The sequence below is a fragment of the Mobula birostris genome, chromosome 19 (assembly GCF_030028105.1).
Source record: "Mobula birostris isolate sMobBir1 chromosome 19, sMobBir1.hap1, whole genome shotgun sequence".
Lineage (NCBI taxonomy): Eukaryota > Metazoa > Chordata > Chondrichthyes > Myliobatiformes > Myliobatidae > Mobula > Mobula birostris.
In genome coordinates this window covers 67737880-67759755 of record NC_092388.1, presented here as the reverse complement: position 1 = coordinate 67759755, position 21876 = coordinate 67737880, and the positions used below count along the sequence as shown (strand labels likewise).

At 42.9% G+C, this 21876-nt stretch overlaps 1 protein-coding gene across 1 annotated transcript in view; it reads right to left on the bottom strand.

Annotated features, from left to right (window-relative positions):
* The window catches only part of LOC140212370 (rab effector MyRIP-like), a 349832-nt gene that overhangs the window by 86800 nt on the left and 241156 nt on the right, over nt 1–21876 (bottom strand). Inside the window, exons 5-7 of the mRNA XM_072283082.1 lie at nt 21632–21729; nt 17351–17431; nt 9570–9704 (exon numbers count right to left, since the gene is read on the bottom strand). Of these exons, the coding sequence (XP_072139183.1) occupies nt 9570–9704; nt 17351–17431; nt 21632–21729 (314 nt within the window). The remainder of the gene's footprint in view (nt 1–9569; nt 9705–17350; nt 17432–21631; nt 21730–21876) is intronic.

Below are 21876 nucleotides of genomic sequence, written 5' to 3'. Positions count from 1 at the left end.
ACCTTCTGGAACTCAATGAGTTTTGGAAACCTCAAAGAATGTGCCTACTGTCTCTATAGACGCTTTCTCTAAACCCTCTAGGACTAGCTGATTTCCCTGACTTTAGTCATATTAGTTTTTCTCTTGGTTGTGATTCTTACAAGTTCTTACACAATGTCTTAAACTAGCCCATCAAAAATCATTGGGATGATTGCAGTCTTCCACAGTGAAGAGAGATGCAAAGTACTGATATAACACTGCCAGCAATTAATTCCTCAGTCTCACTACCTCCGGGTCCCACACTTACCCTAGCTGTCCTCTTCCTTTTTCATAGTCACTGAAGCCATTGTTTTGAGAAAATTAGCAAGTGATATCAATCCATTTTCTCCCTCGTTATTAACTCCTCAGTCTTCTGCTGCTGGTTCTTGTAAAATTCCCAGACATCAGATCCACCACCAGCCTTTTCTAATTCCTATGTTCTCTTCGATTTACTGTTTTCCATTCCTAGCTTTATTAACTGCAGTTAAGACCATAAGACATAGGAGCAGAATTAGGCCATTCAGCTCATCGAGTTGGCTCCACCATTTCATCATGGCGGATCCGGGATACCACTCAACCCCATACACCTGCCTTCTCACCATATCCTTTGATGTCCTGACCGATCAGGAAATGATCAACTTCCACCTTAAATATACACACGAACCTAGCCTCCATTGCAGTCTATTGCAGAGTATTCCACAGATTCACTACTCTCTGGGTAAAAAATCCTTATTACCTCTGTTCTAAAAGGTCACCACTCAGTTTTGAGGCTGTGCCCTCTAGTTCTGGATATCCCACCATAGTAAACATCCTCTCCATATCTACCCTTCCTAGTCATTTCAACATTCGGTAGGTTTTAATGAAATCCCCTCGCACTCTTCTAAAGTCCAGTGACCTCCTCTGGACTTTTTCCAGTGACAACATATTCTTTCTGAGATATGGGGCCCAAAACTGTTGACAATACTCCAAATGCGGCCTGACCAGTGTCTTATAAAGCCTCAGCATTATCTCCTTGCTTTTATATTCTATCCCCCTTGAAATAAATACCAACATTGCATTTGCTTTCTTTACCATAGACTCAACATGTAAATTAATCTTCTGGGAGCCTTGCATGAGGACTCCCAAGTCCCTCTGCACCTCTGCTGTTTGAATTTTCTCCCCATTTAGATAATAGCCCACACTATTGTTCTTCTTACCAAAAATCATTACCATACATTTTCCAAGACTGTATTCCATCTGCCACTTTTTTGCCCATTCTTCCAACCTGTCTAAGTTCTGCTGCAATCTCATTGCTTCCTCAGTGCTACCTACCTCTCCATCTATCTTCATATCATCTTCAAATGTGCCACAAAGTCATTATCTAAATTATTGACAAACAATGTGAAAAGTAGCAGTCCCAATACTGACCTCTGAGGAACACCACTAGTCACTGGCAGCCAACCAGAAGGAGGATCCTTTTATTCCCACTTGCTGCCTCCTGCCTGTCAGCCATTCCTCTATCCATGCCAGTATTTTCCCTGTAACACCATAGGATTTTATCTTGTTAAGCAGCCTCATGTGTGGCACCTTATCAAATGGGACACCTTTCTCAAGGAAATCCTCTAATTGGGACAAATTTCTGCTTAAAGTTACGAACTTAACTGTTTAAATATGTGCCCCTGATCATTCTCTGGCCTATCTACCTGGTCAACTCTAGGCTACATAACGGCTTTTAATTAAGTTGAAGAGTTACAGATATCAGGTGTTTGCCCTCAAACTGTATCTGGAATGTTACCCTCTTATGATCACTGCTGTCTTAGAGATCTTCAACCACAGCAGAGGCAGATTCTTTCACAACATTTAAAAAGTAGATGGAATGTCAAAGGCTGGAAAGTAGGATTAATACTGATGGATACTCAGTGACTGGTGCAAATATGATGGGTTAAAACCAAGAATATCGACAGGTTACAACCTGGAACAGTGCAGGCTCTATGTAAACCTTGTCTATGATCCCTTCCCTCCTACAGAGCCCATATCCCTCCTCTATATACCTATCTGAAACCCTTTTAGGTGTCCCTATTGTATCAGCCTCTGCCACCAACAGTAGCAGTGAATTCAAAGTACATACTGTGTAACTTCTGATACTCTGTCATCTCCCTTATATGTTCCTTCATTCACCTTAAACAGGTGACCACTGGTATTGGCCACTGCCACCCTGAGAGAAAGGCACTGGCGGGCCACTTGTCTGTGCCCCCCATCATTCTGTACAGCTCTATCAAGTTGCCTCTCAGTCTCCTGTGATGAGAGTCCTTGATGAGGATGGTTTGGACACAGACGCTGAAGTATCCAAAGCAAGCATTGAGACATGGTACCAAACTGGATTGAGAACTGAGCATAAAACAAACGCTATACGATATCACTAGCAGGGCTTACAGTTGAGCACTGAACCTTAATTCAGGTGCTCAGCAATACTTAATTATTAGCACCCAACCCACGATTGCCAATTTGTGAGACCATTCTGAACTCTTAAAGGGGCTGTGCCAGCTATCCATACTCTGGAGATTTAGAGTGCCTAAATTCTGGGGGCTGGTGCAGTGGGGAGCCTCTCTCTACACCTTCACTCCAAAGAGAAATGACCTAGCTCACTTAACAGAATTAGGCCATTCAAACTTTCAGGTCTACTCCATCATTCCATTCAGAGCTGATTTATTAGCCCTTTCAACCCCATTTTCCTGTCTTCAGCACGTAACATTTGACGCCCTACCTAATCAAAACCCTATCAACCTCCGCTTTAAATACAGTGGATGCCGGTTAATCAGGACTCACCAGGATGAGTACATTTTGACTCAATTAAGTGGCTTCCCCAATAAGTTGAAATACATATAACTGGGTAACAAATTATTGATTTAAGTGAAATTCCTAATGATTTTGAACACTAACAATATTACTGCAGCACTATAGATTAGATTATTGTCATTTAGAAATGCATGCATTAAAAATGATACAATGTTCCTCCAGAGTGATATCACAAGAAACACAGGACAAACCAAGACTAAAACTGACAAGACCACATAATTATACCATATAGTTACAGCAGTGCAAAGCAACACCGTAATTTGATAAAGAGCAGACCATAGGCACAGTAAAAAAAAAGTCTCACAGTCCCGATGAACCCATCATCTAACGCAGGCGGCAGAAGGGAGAAACTCTCCCTGCCATGAATCTTCAAGCACCGCCAACTTGCCGATGCAGCACCATTGGAAGCACCCGACTGCATCGGACTCTGAGTCCATCTGAAAACTTTGAGCCTCCGAGCAGCCCTTCCGATACAGCCTTCCGAACACCATCTCTGCCGAGCACTTCAACCCCGCCCCGGCTGCCGGGCAACAAGCAAAGCTGAGGACTCGGGGTCTTCTCCTCCGGAGATTCTGGACACACAGTAGCAGCGGCAACGAAGCAGGCATTTCAGAAGTTTCACCAGATGTTCCTCCGTGCTCTCACGTCCATCTCCATCAAATCAGGACTGTGCACGGTACCCCACTTAACAAATAACAGACATCACCACCTGAGTGGCCGCTGTGAGCTGCGTCGCGCCGCCAACTTCTCCTCCCACCTATAAAACTAGTTCCTAATAGTTATTGATGGAGGAATTCATCCAGTGTGGTGGCTGCCCATCGTGTCCAATGATGACAGTAAACCTGTGCGGGAGAGTTTTTAAAGTAGAAAAGCTGTTACACTGGGGCAGCTCTACTCCCGATCGCAGAGGTCTGAGTCCAGTGGACTAGTGTCACATCTGGGGTCTTCCTTGGTTGCAGTGGATGATCATGACCTCTTCTGTGTCCTGTTACACCCTTCACTCTCCACAGAGTGTTGCAAAGCCATCTGTTGGATTTCACTGTGGATCTCATCTGCCCAGTCTGCTGGAGCTGACTTCGTGTGCTAGGACAGACATGTCCCGATCTCACCGAGGTATGAGGCCTGCAGATACCTTCACCTGATCTAGCCCGCCTGTGAAAGCAGTGTGTGGCCGCTGTCACATGCTAACAGCTACTTGGAGCCACTGGTGAGAGCTGAGTGTCCGGTAGGGACAGTTACTCAGAAATGGACAAGACAAGCCACTTCACCAGAGGTGCTAACCCTCCCTGGACACACATATGTCCAGTGTATAGGGGCGTGTTTTTTTGACTGACTGTAAATGAACACAATCCGCACAGACATCTAGTGAAGGTAATGGACTGCCTTCATACAATACTTTCAACAATTATACCCTCCAAATCTTCGTTTTCATTGTAACATTCAGGATTATTGTAGATACCTTCAAATTCTTTGTAGTTCCTAACTTCCTGAAGTCGTGAACTCATTGCATTTTCATTTCTGGCTGTTTCTGGAATTTGCAAGCATGAATGTTTGAAACCACAGTGAGTAAAACAGTTCTAAATTGTCTTACTGCTAATCTCTCACTAATTATCGGTGACAAAAATTACTGCTGTTTGTACACAAGTACATGCAACTGACTCTATTTAAAAACTGTTTGCTCTAAGCACAGTGTAGTGTTTAATGGCCACACAAATACATGCGACTGACACTAGTTAGAAACTTCAGCAACAACCCCTGTCCCAATTAAGCGGTGTAGTGACCCAAATAAATGAAGAGAATCCCGGCTATTTTCTCCATGAGTTTTTCTTCATTAAGAGTTGTCCCAAATACGCGGTGTCTTGGATTAAACGATGGCCCAATTAACCAAATTCCATTGTATACCCATACTTACAGGCCATGCTCTCTTCTTACTGCTGCCATCAGGAAGGAGATGCAGGAACCTTAGGACTCACACCACCAGGTTCAGGAACCGCTGTTACCCTCCAACCATCAGGATCTCGAACCAGAAGCGATTGCTTAACTTTACATTACTTACCCAAAACCGATCTGTTCCCACACGCTAAGGACTCACTTTCAAGTACTTTTCATTTCATGTTTTTGATAATTATTTCTTATTTATTTATTTTCATTATTTTTTTTTTCTTTTTGAATTTGCACGGTTTATTTTCTTTTGTATATTGGTTATTTGTCTGTCTTGTTTTGTGAGGCTCTTCATTAATTCTATCGTGTTTCTTTGGATTTACTGTGAATGCCCATGACAAATGGATCTCAGGGTAGTATACGGTGACATATATGTACTTTGATAATAAATTTACTTTGAACTTTGAACAATGGACCTGGCCTCCACAACTGTCTGTGGCCACGAATTCCACAGGCTTCCCACCATCTGGTTAAAGAAATTTCTCCTCATTTCTGTTCCAAATGGATGTCCCTCAATTTGGAGGCTGTGCTTTCTGGTCCTAGACACCCAACTATAAGAAACAAATTCTGCACATCCACTCTATCTAGGCCTTCCAATATCTGATAGGTTTCAATGAGATTCCCCCTCATTCTTCTGAACTCCAATAAATGCAGGCCCAGAGACATCAAACACTTCTCATATGTTAACCCTTTAATTCCCAGAATCATTTTCATGAACCTCCTCTGGACCCTCTCCAATCCAGCACATCCAAAACTGCTCACAATACTCCAAGTGCTGTTGACCAATGCTTTAAAAAGCCTCAGCATTACATCCTTGCTTTTATATTCTAGTCCTCTCAAGAAGAAAGCTAACATTGCATTTGCATTCTTTATCACCAACTCAACTTGCAAATTAACATTTAGGGAATCCTGCACAAGGATTCCCAAGTCCCTTTGCACCACTGATTTCAGAATTTTCTCCCCATTTAGAAAAACAGTTGATGTCTTTATTCCTTCTATCAAAGTGCATTACTGTACACTTCCCTATACTACATTACATCTGCCACTTCTTTGCCCATTCTCCCAATCAGTCTAAGTCCTTTTGTAAACTCGATACTTCCTCAACACTACCTGTCCCTCCACCTACCTTTGTATCATCTGCAAACCTGGCCACAAAGCCATCAATTCCATATCCAAATAACTACATACAATGTAAAAGAAGCTGTCCCAACACTGACCCAAGCAGAGCACCACTGGTCACTGGAGACAGCCCCTTGTGTTCCCACTCTTTGCCTCCTGCAGTGAGCCAATCTTCTATCCACCCTAGTATGTGTGGCACTTTGTCAAGGCCTTCTGAAAATCCAAGTAAACAACATCCACTGACTCTCCTTTGTCTATACTGCCTGTTATTTCCTCAAAGAATTCCAACAGATTTGTCAGGTGAAATTTCCCTTTAAGGAAACCATGGGGACTTTGGCCTATTTATCATGTTCCTCCTCGTGCCCCAAAAACTTATTTTTAAGAATAGACTCCAACACCTTCCCAAACACTGAAGTCTGGCTAACAGGTCAATAATTTCCTTTCTTGTGCCTCTCCCTATTCTTAAACACTGGAGTGATATTTGCAATTATCTAATTCTCTGGAACCATTCCAGAATCAGTGATTCCTGAAATATCATTACTAATGCCCTCACAGTCTCTTCAGCTACCTCTTTTAGAACCCTGCGGTGTAGTCCATCTGGTGCAGGTGACATATCCACCTTCAGACCTTCCAGTTTCACAAGCACCTTCTCCTAAGTAATAGCAACTATACTCTTGCTCCCTGGCACTCTTGAATTCTGGATGTACTGCTAGTGTCTTCCACAGTGAAGACTGACACAAAATACTTCTTAAGTTTGCCCACTCTTTCTTTGTCCCCCATTACTACTTCTCCAGTGTCATTTTCCAATAGTCCGATATCCACTTTCATCTATTTGTCCCCCATTACTACCTCTCCAGTGTCATTTTCCGGCAGTCCGCTATCCAGCAGTCCGATATCCAGCAGTCCGCTATCCAGCAGTCCGATATCCAGCGGTCCGATATCCACTCTTAACTATTTCATTCTTTATGTTTCTGAAAAACCTTTTGACATTGTCTCTTATTTTATTTTCTTTTTTACCTTCAGATTTCATCTTTTCTCTGCTTATAGCTTTTTAATTGCATTCTGTAAATTTTTAAAATCTGCCCAATGCTCTAACTTCCTAAAGGATATATTATATATCCTTTGTTTTTCTTTTATTCTCTTTGATTTCCCTTGCCAGCTCATCCTCCTTTTAGAATACTTCTTCTTTGGGATGTATCTATCCTGTGCCTTACAAATTGCTCCCAGAAACTCCAGCCATTGCTGCTCTGTTATCATTTCTGATAGTGTCTCTTTCCTATCGATTTTGGCTAGCTCCTTTCCTGCCCCTGCAATTCTCTTTACTCGATGTAATACTGATGCATCTGACTCTTAACTTCTCAATCTGTTGGTTGGAATCTAACATATTATGATTAATGCTTCCTAAAGGTTCCTTTATCGTAAGCTCTCGAATAAAATCTGGTTCACTGGGGCCCTCCATCGGCCAGGGTTGATCATAGATGTTGCGTCCCAATTGTCTATGTGATATTCAAGCCGGAACAGAAGCCAGGGAACAGAACCCCTCGATATGGAGAGCAAGCTATTCCCTATGCAGCAGGCTCCCACTTTCCAAGCAGCTAATAAATCCAAAGGAACTGCAGAGATTGATAGTTCAGTACCAGTGGTGTTGCGGGAGCTGCCGGTCAGCATTGAACTCAATGTAGGACTGTCTTAGGGACTCCAGCTCTGGATTTTTCCTCGGGGTGTACTCCCAAAGCCGCATGGCAGTAGAAGTTTGAAATCAGAGTTCTCCTTCTCCTAGATAAACTGCCAACCATGATAGATGAGCCCTGTCTGCCGAAAATTCAGGTTTTTATGGTGCCACCAACCCAGTCTTGCCCCTCCTGGGGTAAACCCTGGAGCTGGACTTGGTTGTCAGAGGGTACTGGAGATGCACAGCATTTGGAGAATTTAATAGGTAGTGGGAGCTTATCTTCACGACTGCCCCCAGCTATAATAACATTAAGGAACCATTACACAACACCCAATCAAGAATTGCCTTTTCCCTAATAGGCTCAAACATAAGCTGTATCAGCAGTTGTTCCTGGCCCATTTAATTTCTGCCTCTTTTACACTAAGGAGGTGCCAATCAATATTAGGGAACATGAAGTCACCAAAGCCTATAGAATACTCCCAGCAGTGTCATTACTCCCTTCTTGTTTTATCTGCCACCCATATTGGTTCAATAGACAATCCCTCCATGACGTCCTCCCTTTCTGCAGCTGTGATATTATCCCTGATTAGCAATACCTCCGTTTTTACCTTCCTCCCTGTTCCTTTTGAAAGACCTAAACCCCGGAGGAGGAAGTAGCCAATCCTGCCCTTTGACAGCCAAGTCTGCAATGGCCACAACGTTGTGATTCCTTACACTGATCCATGCTCTAAGTTCATCATCCTTGTTTTCATTAAAGTGAGCACATTTCAACCCATGCAGCTAACTGCATTTCTGCCATCTCCTCTGCTTGTCCTGAGGGCTTCTCATGTTCTCTGACTCTGTTAACATAGCACCCCAGCTCAGCACTATCACACATTGGTGAACCATCTAGTTGAAGCACAATTGCCTTACTGTGCTTCAGCTAATAAAGAAGAGCATTTCATATCTTCTTCACTACCCTTTTTACCTGAGCTGTTATCTTCAGGGGTGCCTGGACTTGCCCCGCCACTCCTTGCCACTCTATAGGTCCACACCATTCATGGTGTATGCTCTAGTCTTATTAGCCATGCCAAAATATACCACATTACATTTCATTTGTCATTGCTCCGCCTGTATCAGTAATTCATCAATATAACCAAATACAATCTTACATTTTCATCAATATTCTTGTTACAGTGAATTAGGTAAACATACCTCTTCCATTCAAATCCAAATGGTTAGTTTATATATGGATCCCAGTCTGAATGACACAGTGGTGTGGGGGACGGGGTGCTGCTCCAGAGACACAGGTTCAATCCTGACTGCCACTGCTGTCCATTTCACCATGTGTATTTTTTCTGTGCCCTCCGGTTTCTTCTCACATTCTAAAATACCCCCTAAGCTGCCCCTCATGCGTGGGTGCATGGTAGAATACAGGGCAAGTTGATGGGAATGTGGGAATAATAGCGGGATCTGTGCAGAGGGAGATGTAATTGGGTGGTTGATGGACAGCGTGAACCTGACGTGCTGAAATGCCTGCCTCCGTGCTCTATGATCCCCGAGAATCCTCACCATCATCCTCAAGCCAACTCGGATTAAAGTTCCCAATTTGTCCTGGATCTCAAAGGTATATTCGCATATGGGCCAACGTCAAAGACCTTCCTGAAGTTCGCAGACACTACACCAACCACACTGCAAATCTGGCACATTGGCATCTGTGCTCATTGTAAGAACAATTACCCATGACTATGAAGTAATTCTGAATCAGCAATACACAGACAATCCTTTGGTGTCCCAATGAAACACACTGAGTGTTGGAAGCCTAAAATCAGAATCAAAAATGTTGTTAATAGAGGTACAGAGAAAACATTCTTTTGGGCTTTATATCTGAACAATTTCAGTTTTGTTCCCTTTTCAAAATCAGTTTGCAAAGCTTTTTTTTCTAAAGGTAGAAGACTGATGCCCTCTGACCTTCATGTGAAGGTGAGATAATTTTATAACTCACCCATAGGTTTGACATCTCCTGGTGGCTTTCAAGAAAAGGTCGAGCAAAATCTTTGGTGGAAGTCTTGCGCTGGGAGTGTGCCAGTTCTGACTCAGAGTCAGTGAAGCTGCTCCCAGATTTCCTCCTCTTTATCACCTGCAACAAATGGAAGGAAATGCCTTGTACCTCTTAATATATACACTGCAATATTTCAACACATTAATAACCATAAAACTGTAAGATATAGGAGTGGAATTAGGACATTTGGCTCTCTGAGTCTGCTCTGCCATTTTATCATAGTTGTTCCATTTGTCTCCCTCAGTCCCAGCTTCCTGCCTTCTCACCAAATCCCTTCATGCCCTAATTAATCAATAATCTATCAACCTCTGCCTTAAAGATACTCAATTACTTGGCCTCCACAGCCATCTGTGGCAATGAATTCCACAGTTTCACCACTCTCTGGAAAAAGAAATTTGTCCACATCTCTGACCTAAAGGATGCCCCTCTATTCATAGGCTTTGTCCTCTGATCTTAGACTCACCTAACATAGGAAACGTCCTCTCCATATGCACTCTATTGAGGCCTTCCAACATTCAGAAGGTTTCAATGAGGTCACCCCTCATTCTTCGGGATCCCAGTGAGTATAGGCCCAGACCCATCGAACGCTCTTCATATGACAAACCCTTCAATCCTGGAATCATTTTTGTAAACTTCCTTTGAACCATCTTCAATGTCAGCACATCCTTTCTTAAATAAAGGGCTGAAAATTGCACACAATACTTCAAGTGAGGCTTTACCAGTGTTTTATAAAGCCTCAACATTACATCCTTGCTTTTATATTCTACAACTCTTGAAATGAATGCTAACATCGCATTTGACTTCCTCAACACAGACTCAACCGGCAAATTAATCACAAGGACTCCTAAGTCCCATTACGTTTCAGTTTTTTGTATTTTCTCTCCAATTAGAAAATAGTCACCCTTTCATTTCTTCCACTAAAGTGCACACTTGGCAGTGTGGAGGATCAGAGGAATCTTGGGGTCCGAGTCCATAGGACACTCATAGCTGCTGCGCAGGTTGACTCTGTGGTTAAGAAAGCATACTGTGCATTGGCCTTCATCAATCGTGGGATTGAGTTTAGGAGCCGAGAGGTAATGTTGCAGCTCTACAGTACCATGGTCAGACCCCACTTGGAGTACAGTGCTCAGTTCTGGTCACCTCACTATAGGAAGGATGTGGAAGCCATAGAAAGGGTGCAGAGGAGATTTACAAGGATGTTGCCTGGATTGGGGAGCATGCCTTATGAGAATAGGTTGAGTGAACTCAGCCTTTTTTCCTTGGAGCGGCGGAGGATGAGAGGTGACCTGATAGAGGTGTATAAGATGATGAGGGGTATTGATCGTGTGGATAGTCAAATGCTTTTTCCCAGGGCTGAAATGGCTAGTATGAGAGGGCACAGTTTTAAGTTGGTACAGAGGAGATGTCAGGGGTAAGTTTTTTACCCAGAGAGTGGTGAGTGCGTGGAATGGGCTGCCGGCAACGGCGGTGGAGGTGTATACGATAGGGTCTTTTAATAGAATCCTGGACAAGTACATGGAGCCCAGAAAGTAGAGAGCTATGGGTAACCCTAGGTAACTTCTAAGGTAATGACATGTTTGGAACAGCTTTGTGGGCCGAAGGGCCTGTACTGTGATGTAGGTTTTCTATGTTTCTATGTTTCTACGTACCCCGAATGCTTATCCGTGACAATCGACTCCAACATCTTCCCAACCACTGAAGCCAGACTAACTGGTATATAATTTCCTTTCACCTGCCTCTCTCCCTTCTTGAAGAGTACAGTGACATTTGCAATTCTGCATTCCTCCGGAACCATGCCAAAATCAATTGTTCCTTGGGAGATCATTAATAATGCCTCCCCAGTCTCTTCAGCCACCTATTTCACAATTCTTGATTGCACACCATCTGTTCCAGGGGACTTATCTACCTTCAGACCTTTTAGTTTCACAAGATCCTTCTCCCTAATAATGGCAACTTCACACACTTCTGCTCTTTGACACTCTTAAATTTCTGGCATACTACTCTTGTCTTCAACAATGTAGATTGATGCAAAGTACTTATTCAGCTCATCCGCCATTTCCTTGTCCCCCTATACTACCTTTCCAGCATCAATTTCCAATGGTCTGATATCTACACTTGCTTCTCTTTTACACTTTATGTCTCTGAAAAAACTTTTGGTATCCTCTTTAATATTATTGGCTAGCTTTCCCTCACATTACATCTTTTCCTTCTTATTGACTTTTTTGTTGCCTTCTGTTAGTTTTTAAAAGTTTTCCAATCTTCTAACTTCCCACTAATTTTTGTTCTGTTATATGACCTCCCTTTGGCTTTTATGTTGGCTTTGACTTCCCTTACCAGACACAGTTGTGTCATCTAGCCTTTGGAATACTCTTTGTAAGTTATATAGCCTGTGCCTTCCGAAATGCTTCAAAAAATCCCAATCGTTGCTTCTCTGCCATCATTCCTGCCAGTGTTCTTTTCCAATAAAATTTGGCCAGCTCTCATGCATCTGTAATTCCCTTTACTCTACTGTAATACTGATATATCCGACTTTAGCTTTTTCTTCTCAAACTGCTGGGTGAACTCTATCATATTATGATCACTTACTCCTTAGGGTTCCTTTATCTTAAGATCTCTAACCAATTCTAGTTCACTGTGCAGCATCGAATCCAGAATTACTGATCCCCTTGTGGGATCAACTATGAGTTTCTCTAAAATGCCATCTTGTACATACTTGAAAAATTCTCCCTCTTGAGATCCAGCACTAAACTGATCTTCCCAATCTACCTACGCATTGAAATCCCCCATGACTATTGTAACACTGCCATTTTGGCATGCATTTTCTATCTCCCATGGTAATTTGTAGACCACATCTTTACTCCTGTTTGGGAGGGGGGTGGTCTGTATATAACTCCCATCAGGGTCTTTTTTACTCTTGCAGTTCCTTAGCTCTACCCAAAACCGTTCAAAAGGTTTTCTTGGGGGAATAGGTGGGGGCGTCAAACTTACTGAGAAATGAACAACTTCACCATCATAATATTCTGTGAGCAGGTTTTGCCATCAACTAATGATGACTGTGTGTCCACTTCTCTTTTTTCTAGAACATCGTACACCACTACACCATTCAAATTCTTCAGCCCATTATGTTGCACCAATCTTTTAAACTACTCAAAACTAATCTAACTCTTCCCTCCTACAAAGCCATCCACTTTTCTTTCATCCATATGCCTATGTAAGAGTCTCTTCAATGTTCCTAATGTATCTGCCTCTGTCACCACCCTTGCCAGTGTTTCCAGGCATCCACCACTCTCTGTGTAAAAACCCTACCTCTGACATCCCCTCTATACTTCCTTCAATCACCTTAAAATTATGCCCCTTCATATATCCTTTTCAGTCCTGTGAAAACATCTCTGACTGTCCACTCGATCTGTACATCTTATCTTCTGGTATGATTCTAGTAAGTCATCTCTCATCCTCCTTCACTTCATGGAGAGAAGTCCTACCTTGCTCAGCCTTTCCTCACAAGGCATGCTCTCTAATACAGGCAGCATCCTTGTAAATCTTCTCCATACCCTTCTAATGATTTTACATCCTTCCTAAAATGCGATGATTACAATATTCCAAGTGTTGTTTAACCAGAATTTTATAGAGCTGCAACATTAGCTCACAGCTTCTGAATTCAATCCCCTCATTAATGAAGGCTAACACATGTGTTCTTAGCCACCCTATCGCCTCATGTGGAGCCCAAGATCCCTCTGTTGGTCCACACTGCTAAGAATCTTGCCTTGTAGGAACTCCTGGATTCCGCCTTCATATTTGATTTTGCATGATTCCTGACTTGCTGAATGAGCCGACAATGAGAAACATGGGAAAAGTCTTCCTAAAATCCATACATTCCACATCCACTGCACTACCTTCAACAATTTGTTTTGCACTCAGGCTCATGAGGTATTACCTACCCCTCATAAACCCATGCAGACTATGCTTAACCATCTTGCAAATCCTCACCAATAATTTGCCTAGTACTGACGTAAGACCTACTGGTCTATGATTTTCAGGGTTATCCCTATTCCCTATTTTTAACAAAGGTATTACATTTGCCACCCTCTAATCCTCTGGTGCTACTCTAGTGAGGACACAAAGATTACTGGCAACGGTACTGTAGTCTCTTCCCCCATAGTATCCTGGAATATATCCCGTATAGCCCAAGGCTCAAGTTATCTTAATGTTTTTCCAAAGTTCCAGCACATCCACTTTCTTAATAACAACATGTTCCAACATATCCATCTGCTTTATACTGTGGGATTTTTCTTAATCCTACTCACCAAGGCTTTCTCACGTGTCCTAGCTCTCCTGGGCCTATTCTTAAGCTCCCTTCCTGGCTACCCTGTAATGTTTTAGAGGCCTGTCTGATCCTTGTGATTAGATTTTCCACATCTCTTGTCAAACATGGCTCCTTCACCATACCATCCTTTCCCTGCCTCAGTGAGACATACCTCTCCAGAAAGTCCATGCAAATGCTCCCGAGACACCCTCAACATTTCCAGTGTGATTTCCCTGGGTATATCTCTTCCTAACTTATGCTCCCAAGCTCCTGCCTAACAACATCATAATTTCCCCCCACAACCAATTAAATACTTTCCCATACCATCTGCTGCTATGCCTGTCCAAGACATAAAGGTCAGCAATTGTGGTCACTGTCTCTGAAATGCTCACCACCATCCAAAAGGGTGATTGCTCCCTTCAGATTATTGACATCCACCCACTCTGACTCAGTAGACGATTCCTCTGGAACATCCTCCCTTTCTGTCGCTGTGGTGCTATCCATGATTAGCAATCCACTCCCCCTCCTCTCTTACATCCCTCCCTGTCCCTTTAGAAACATCTAATCCCCAGAATAAGAAGCAGTCAAGTCTCTTTAATGATCACAATTTTGGAGTTGCATGTACTGACTGACACATGTTCTAAGTTCATCACTCGCGAACCTGATTCTGAGTTCAAGGTTCATATTTGTTTAAAAGATGATGCAGCATTAGAAATACACAATAAATATAAATATGTCATGTACAAGTAACTGAGGATGTACGATTACCTTATACTGGTGACTGATTTCGTGTACGCAAGAGATGCTAGTGCAGGAGTATCTGAACATAAGGTGACTCTGACAGGAAATGATAAAGTGACAAAGGAACTCTTGGCAAGAGAAACTCTTCTCGTTGGCAGCAGGGCACATGAATACAAGGACAGTGACTATGTCAGTGTAGGCAGGAGATGTGGAGTGGAAGTGTAAAGTGGCAGTGCATAGGCGGGGCTTGCTGAGAGATTGTGGAGACAAGTGCCTGATGTGGATGCAGTTCTTGCAAAAAATAGATACACATCAACCCACCCAACTAACTGTAATTATGCCTTTCCACTGCCTGTCCTTCCTCACAGTCTCTCTACACACTGCATCTACCTTTAAAACAACTCTCCCATCCTCTGACCTATCTCTATGGTTCCCATCCCCCTGCCAAACAAGTTTAAACCCTCCACAACAGCTCCAGAAAACCTGCCCACAAGGGTATTTGCTGCCTTCAAATTCAGGTTCTTTTTGTGCAGGTCATACCGTCACAGGAGAGAGTCAATGATCCACAAATCTGAAACCCTGCCCCTGCACCAATTCCTCAGCCACACATTTATCTTCCAAATCATCATATTCTTATCCTCATTGGCACAAGGCACAGGCAGCAATCCAGGTGTTACTACCCCCGAGGTCCTACTTATCAGCTTCCTACCTAGTTCTCTATATTCTGTCTTCATGACCTCATCCCTATGGCCTGTAAAAGTCGAACTTTTCCTTTTCCACCTATATCAGACTTCCCAGTGTCCAGGATACACAAGAGAACAGATACTGGAATCTGGATAAACAAACAAGCAGCTGAAGGAATCCAACCTACCCTCTACAGATGTGTGTTGAAAGTGTGAGTTACATGTTCTGGGTTGGGCACCATGATTCGCTGGAACATTGCCTTGTTTGGTGATGTACATGTGTACAGTCAAATGACGATAAACCTGACCTTGATGTTTTGGGACAAGACCCTTTATTGAGACACTTGAATCTTGATATTGCTATCCTGGATGTGATCATATATTAGGAATTTTGGCTGATCGTATGACAAACCCCAGAATGAAGATCAGTTCCTGTATTAGTGTAAAGTCAGGAAAAGATAATATACACAACATCTCAGGTTGTATTTGCGCAGAGCCCTGAGGCCACAGGCTTGTGTCTATTCAACATTCTCCCTTTGCATCCTTCATTGTCACTGGCTCTAAATCCTGGAACACCTCCCCAAAAGCACCGCGAGGGCAGCTTCACCAAAATGGCCGCAGCAGTGGGAGAAGGTGGCTTACAGTCACCTTCCTGTCAGTTAAGGGCGATCGGTCATTGTTGACCTTCCAGCAACATCTGGAAGTGAATTGAAAAGAAAATCACTCAAAAACATATTTTCCTTGAATTGGTCTGGATTGGAATTGTTGAAGTCAATCAGTGAGGAAACTAAAAGGAACCATTCCTTTGCTCTGTCTTTGCTGCATATATCAGCCACCACAGCAGCTTCCGCACAGTTGCAAACCCGTCACTGATGCCTGAGAGGAAATTGACCATTTCCCCTTTCTGAAAAAAACATGTTCAAATGGAAGGAGGGGAAGGATAAGGTCTAACGAACAACAGTAGATGCTTACATTATTTCCTTAAAGAAGAACGACCCTTGGACTTTAATGAAAGTTCAATTCCAACCCCTATGAGAACCAAACACTGGCATAGCTGGTAGAAATTCTGCCTCACAGCCCAATATTCCAAATACAATCCTCACCTTGGCTGCTACCTGAATAACATTAGCACACACTCCAAGTGACTGCCTGGGTTTCCTCTGGGTGCTCTGGCTTCTTTCCACTGCTCAAAGACATGAGGGTTGGTGGGTTAATTATCCTTGGGCTGAGGCTGAGTGATAAATTAAGTGAGGTCACTTTGTGAACAAGCAGAGATGTGGTAGATTAAAATGACCCCTTTCTATGCTGTAAAAATGATAATATTTGGGGAAATAATCAGAAATCCTCTTTAGGGCAGCTGGTTTAAAGGAGCATGTTAAATGTAAAAAGATCAGTCGAAGCAAAACTCACCTGGGCAGATACATGCTGGGTTTAGAGGGAAGTGGGTCAAACGTAGGCAAATGGGACTAGATCAGATGGGAATCAGTGGAGCCGAAGGGCCTGTTTCCATACTACGGCTCTAAGTTCAGGCAAAAGAATTCCAGAGTTTAGCAATTAGGCAGCCGAAGGTGCAATTGCTATGTTGTGATTTTTCCTACGAATATTGAAGAAAGCAGAATGAAAGGAGTGTGAGGTGTTGTGTTGTAGAGGTGCAGAGTGCAAGGCCAGGGAAGCTGTGCAAATAAAATTAAAGACTGTTTTGGTGGAAGTCAGCTTTGGTCAGCCAGCACCGGGGTGATGGGAGACTGGGGTTTGTGCTGCCTACAGCATGGGCAATAATCAGAAATAACTTCACCAAACAATTTGTTATGAATCATTTTAAAAGATAATAATCCAGAGAAGTATTATCAGTATTTGACTGTTTGCTACTGTTGAATCCGGGAAGGAATCACATCTTAGAGTTGATAGTGCTTTTGTCATTGAGGTCCTTTGTGGTATCGCCCGCACACTGAGATATTATAAGATTCAGGTTTTGCAGTGGAACCAAGCTCACAGACCTTCTGCAGTATAGTAGTGGCGAGCTCCTCTATCAACTCTTCTTTGTGCTCTTGTAAATATTGGCTCTCGCTCTGTTTTTCCTACAATAAAGAGAGGGATAATTACCTGCAGAACACACACAACAAGAGTCAATCACATGCAAGGCTGTGATTATCTTCTCGAGCTGGGAGTGAGTGGGGGCTGCAGACAGGACAAGATTGGTCTAATCTGCCGCTGACCCCAAAGGAGGAATGACCTGCTTCAGAGCAAAGAGACTCATGTATCGCCCATGAGTTCTTTCACACACGACATACAAATGAACTTAGCTTTATACTGACATCCTCATTAAAGTATAGGAACAGGAGTAGGCACTTTGGCTCCTCATAGCTGGTCTGTCATTCAACAAGGTCATGGCAGAATCCCCACGACCCTTGATTCCCCTAATCTTTTGATTTCTGTTTTGCAAAGAACAACAGCAGAGTCTCCACAGCCTTCTTTTGGAGTGATTCCCAAAGATCTACCACCCACTGAGTGAAGACATTTCTAATCTCAGCTCAACATCTGTGAAGCCCTCTATTCGGAATTCCTTAGCCAGGGGAAACAGCTTCTCTGTGTTCACACTGCCATGTCCTTCAAGAATTCGGTACAGTTCATTTTCAGCATCGACACATCATGGCAAGACAGGGCCAACTGAATCAGAATCAGAATCACTTTATTGCCAGTACAGCATGTGAAACAGACCAGAACTGATTGTGTTTTGGTGCCAAGCAGAGAACCCAGGACAATACCATAACAGACAACACAATAGCAACCAACAATTTTCCAGACAATAGTGCAAACAGCCATGAGCAATCAACAATTAGCAGAACGGTCACATGCTCAGACATCAGTAATCAAACAAATGAATGTGAACATGTGAACAGACTCAACAATTACCAATAGAAGGAGGAAGCAGGAAGGAGCATTTGGGAAGTAGGGTAATACATCTGTGCCAGTTTTGTTGAGAAGCTGGATAGTGACAGGAAAGCTTCAGAGATGACTATGGTCCTGGTGGTGATGGTCTGCAGTGCTTCCAGTGGAAGTGTCCTCGCGTTACTGTTGGGGAGGGAGTTCCACGATTTAGACCCAGTGATTATGAAGGATCAACAGTATATTTTCAAGCCAGCATGATGTGTGAGGTGGTTACGTCCTCTGCACCTTCTGCCCTTGACTTTCTTGGCTGTGGAGGCTGCATTTTTGGGAGGTGCCATTACAATAATCTGAGAGAGGAAATGTAATGTATTTTGTAGGCAGAATACACGGCAGCCGTGTGTGCCAGAGTCACAGAGTCACAGGGTCATAAGTCAAGGAAATGGGTCATTCGGCAGATCCCGCCCATGTTGACCGGTGGGCTCCCACCTATAGTAATCCCGTTCTCCAGTTCTTGGCCCATAGTCCACAGTGCTTGGCAATTCAAACGCTTGTCTGGGCATTTCTCAAGTGCTGACAGTGACTCTGTTTCCACTACTTTCTTTGGTAGTGTGTTATTCCTCTCTGACTAAGAAATGTGCCCTCTAAATCTCTTCCCCCTTATCGCAATCTATGTTACCTATGTTATCTACATTTGATAAGGGGAAAAGTTTCTTGCAGTCTGCCTTATCTACAGCTTTCATATTTTTTATACAAACGTTTGTATATACAGTATCTCAATCACATCAACTTTTAATCTCTTCTACTCCAGGAAAAAAAAACTGACTCATTCTCACCAATCTCTTCTCATGACTGGAACCCTTACTTCGAAGCAACATCCTGGTGAACCTTCTTTGCTCCCTGTCCAACACAGTCAAACTTTTCCTGCTGTGTGGTGACCAGAAGTGTCTGCTGTGCCCCAAATGAGGTCTGATCGATGTTTTACAAAGTTGCAGCATAATATTCCTGATCTTGCATTCAATGCCCAACTAATGGCCAATATCGCAAGAGTTTTTTCAACTGATTTATCCACCTGTGCTGCCACTTTGAAGGATGTTTGAACATGTATACGGATCCTTCAATATTTCATAGGACTATACCAATCATGTTGTATCTTCTAGCCTCATTAGTAGTCTCAAATTGTATCAACTTACTTTTATCAGAATTAAAATCCATCCACCTTTTCTCAGTCTATTTCACCAACTCATCAATACCATTCTGTGGTTCAAAACTACTCTCCATATTGTCAACAGCTCTTTCAGTCTTTGTGACATCTGTTAACTTACTGATCGTGCCTCCTGCAGCCATATTCTAGTCATTCATGCACTTTAGAAACAGCAAGGGAGCCAGGACCCAACACCCATCCCCACAGAACACGTTAGCCATGCATCTATTCACAAAAATAGACTTGTACCATCACTCTCTCTCTCTCTAGTCGCAAGTCTATATTAGACAGACTTAGCAACTTGCCGTGGATCCCCTGGAAGGGGGTGGGGGTGGGAATGTAAGCTTAGGGTGGTGGATTGGGGGCCAATCTAGGGCCTGCTTTGTCATGGATGGTTTCGAGCTTCCTAAGTGTTCCATTAGGCTCCCCTTTTGTCTTGTAGATGTTGGAAAAGTTTTGGGTGTCAGCTGGTGAGTCACTCATTGCAGGCCACCCGATCTCTGGTCTGCCCTTGTAGGCACAGGGCTTTTGTGGCTGGTCCAGGTGAGTGTTTGCTCTTTACTGACTCATGAGATATTGATGGCGGAGGATTCAATGTAGGAATGCCAGTGAATGGTAAGGATTGTAGTTAGAATCTCTCTTGTTGGAGGTGACCATTACTTGGTACTTTTAAGGCACAAATATTACCTGTCATTTATCAGCCCACACCTGAATGTTGTTCAGGTCTTGCCGCATGAGGACACGGGCTGCTGTTTTATTTGCTGAGGAGGTGTAAACAGAATGAACATTATGCAATTTTTACTTAGCATCATCACGTCTGACCTGTAGATGGAAAGAAGGACACTGATGAGGCAGGCTGAGGGACAAGCAGATATTCCTGCAGTGATGACCAGATATTTGCCTCCAATAACCACAACCAAGTTGGAACAAGAAATGACTTGTCATTTAGATCCTTTCTCCTTTAATGGATCTAGGAGCAGGGGCCTCTGGAATTCAACCCTTTTATATTTATCTCTGATGAGGCAAATGCTCCTGATCAAGTCTAAATTGGGCATCGTGAAACTGGTTATTGGTGTGACAATGCTCCTTGACAGCACTGCCAACCTTGTACCAGCTTAATGATCGAGTCGCTGGATTGGGTGTGTCCTGCTTTTTGTAAATGTGCAACTGTAACGAAAACCAGTTTCCCTCACGATCAATAAAGTATGACTATGACTATGGCTATACCTGGGCAATTTCTCACATACCACGTTCAATGTCAAACGCCCATTCTTCTAAACTTTGGAGAATAGGCTAGTCTACCTAGCCTTTGTCACCCGAGGAAACACCAGTCAATCTTTGCTGTAAATCTATTTTTTAGAGTACAAATCCAAAATTGTATATTGTTCTCTTGCACCAAGCATCTGTGTGTCTGTAACAAGACACCTTTACTCTTCTACTTAAATCCCTTTGCAATAACATTCACTAATAGCCCCATTGTCTAATTATAGGTACAGTACACAGACAGTAGCTTCAATTCACCACAGAGATTTATCAGTCAGTTTTTAAAATCAATGGTATTTTCATAGTAATCTTTATTCGTTAATCCTCAATTACTTTACTAATAGAATTTTACAAATAAAATTATGCAAGTAATCTAATTGGAGTTCATGGAGCTCTGTATCCCAGAAACAGGCCCTTCCTTCCCCCGCCCCCGCACAATTGAATTATCTACAGTAATTCTATTTAATCACATTAGGCCAATAACCTGCTTTACACTGGCAATACACAGACTTATCCGGATGTTCTTTAAATGTTTTTAGAGTTTCTGCCTCCACCACCTCTTCAAGCAGGGTCTTCCAGACTCCAATTCCCATCAGATCTCCTCTAAACTCCCAATCTCACCTTAAACCCATGCCTCTGGTTTTTGACAGCCCATCATAGAAAAAGATATTTACTTTCCACTCTATCTGTTTCCCTTGTAATGTCATGTACCTCAGTCAGGTTACCTAGCATCCTTTAGGGAAAACAAAACCAGTCTATACACTCTCTCCTTATGTTTTAATCTGGACAATATCTTGGTGAATATCCTTTGCTTCCCCTGCTCTGCAGTGGGAGAGGGTGCAGAGTGTCAGTGCGCAGGGTAATTAAGCCAATGCCTTGGGGAAATTTGAGCTCAATCCTCATTGGATCTGCCATGAGAACTCACCAAACTATCACTGTAGGAGTCTGCCTTGGTGATTGCCTCTTCAATTGCTTCCTCAGCCACTCGAAGAGCCACAGCTAGAGTTTCATTGAGAGTGTGACCTTTAACACAGGGAGTAGAATTACTTTTCACATTATTCACACAAATTTCATTTACACAGGGACTTTAATATCAGAAAGACATCCTAAAATGATTCCCAGTAGAGATATGACATCAGGACACAAAAAGAAACATAGGGGAAATTACTT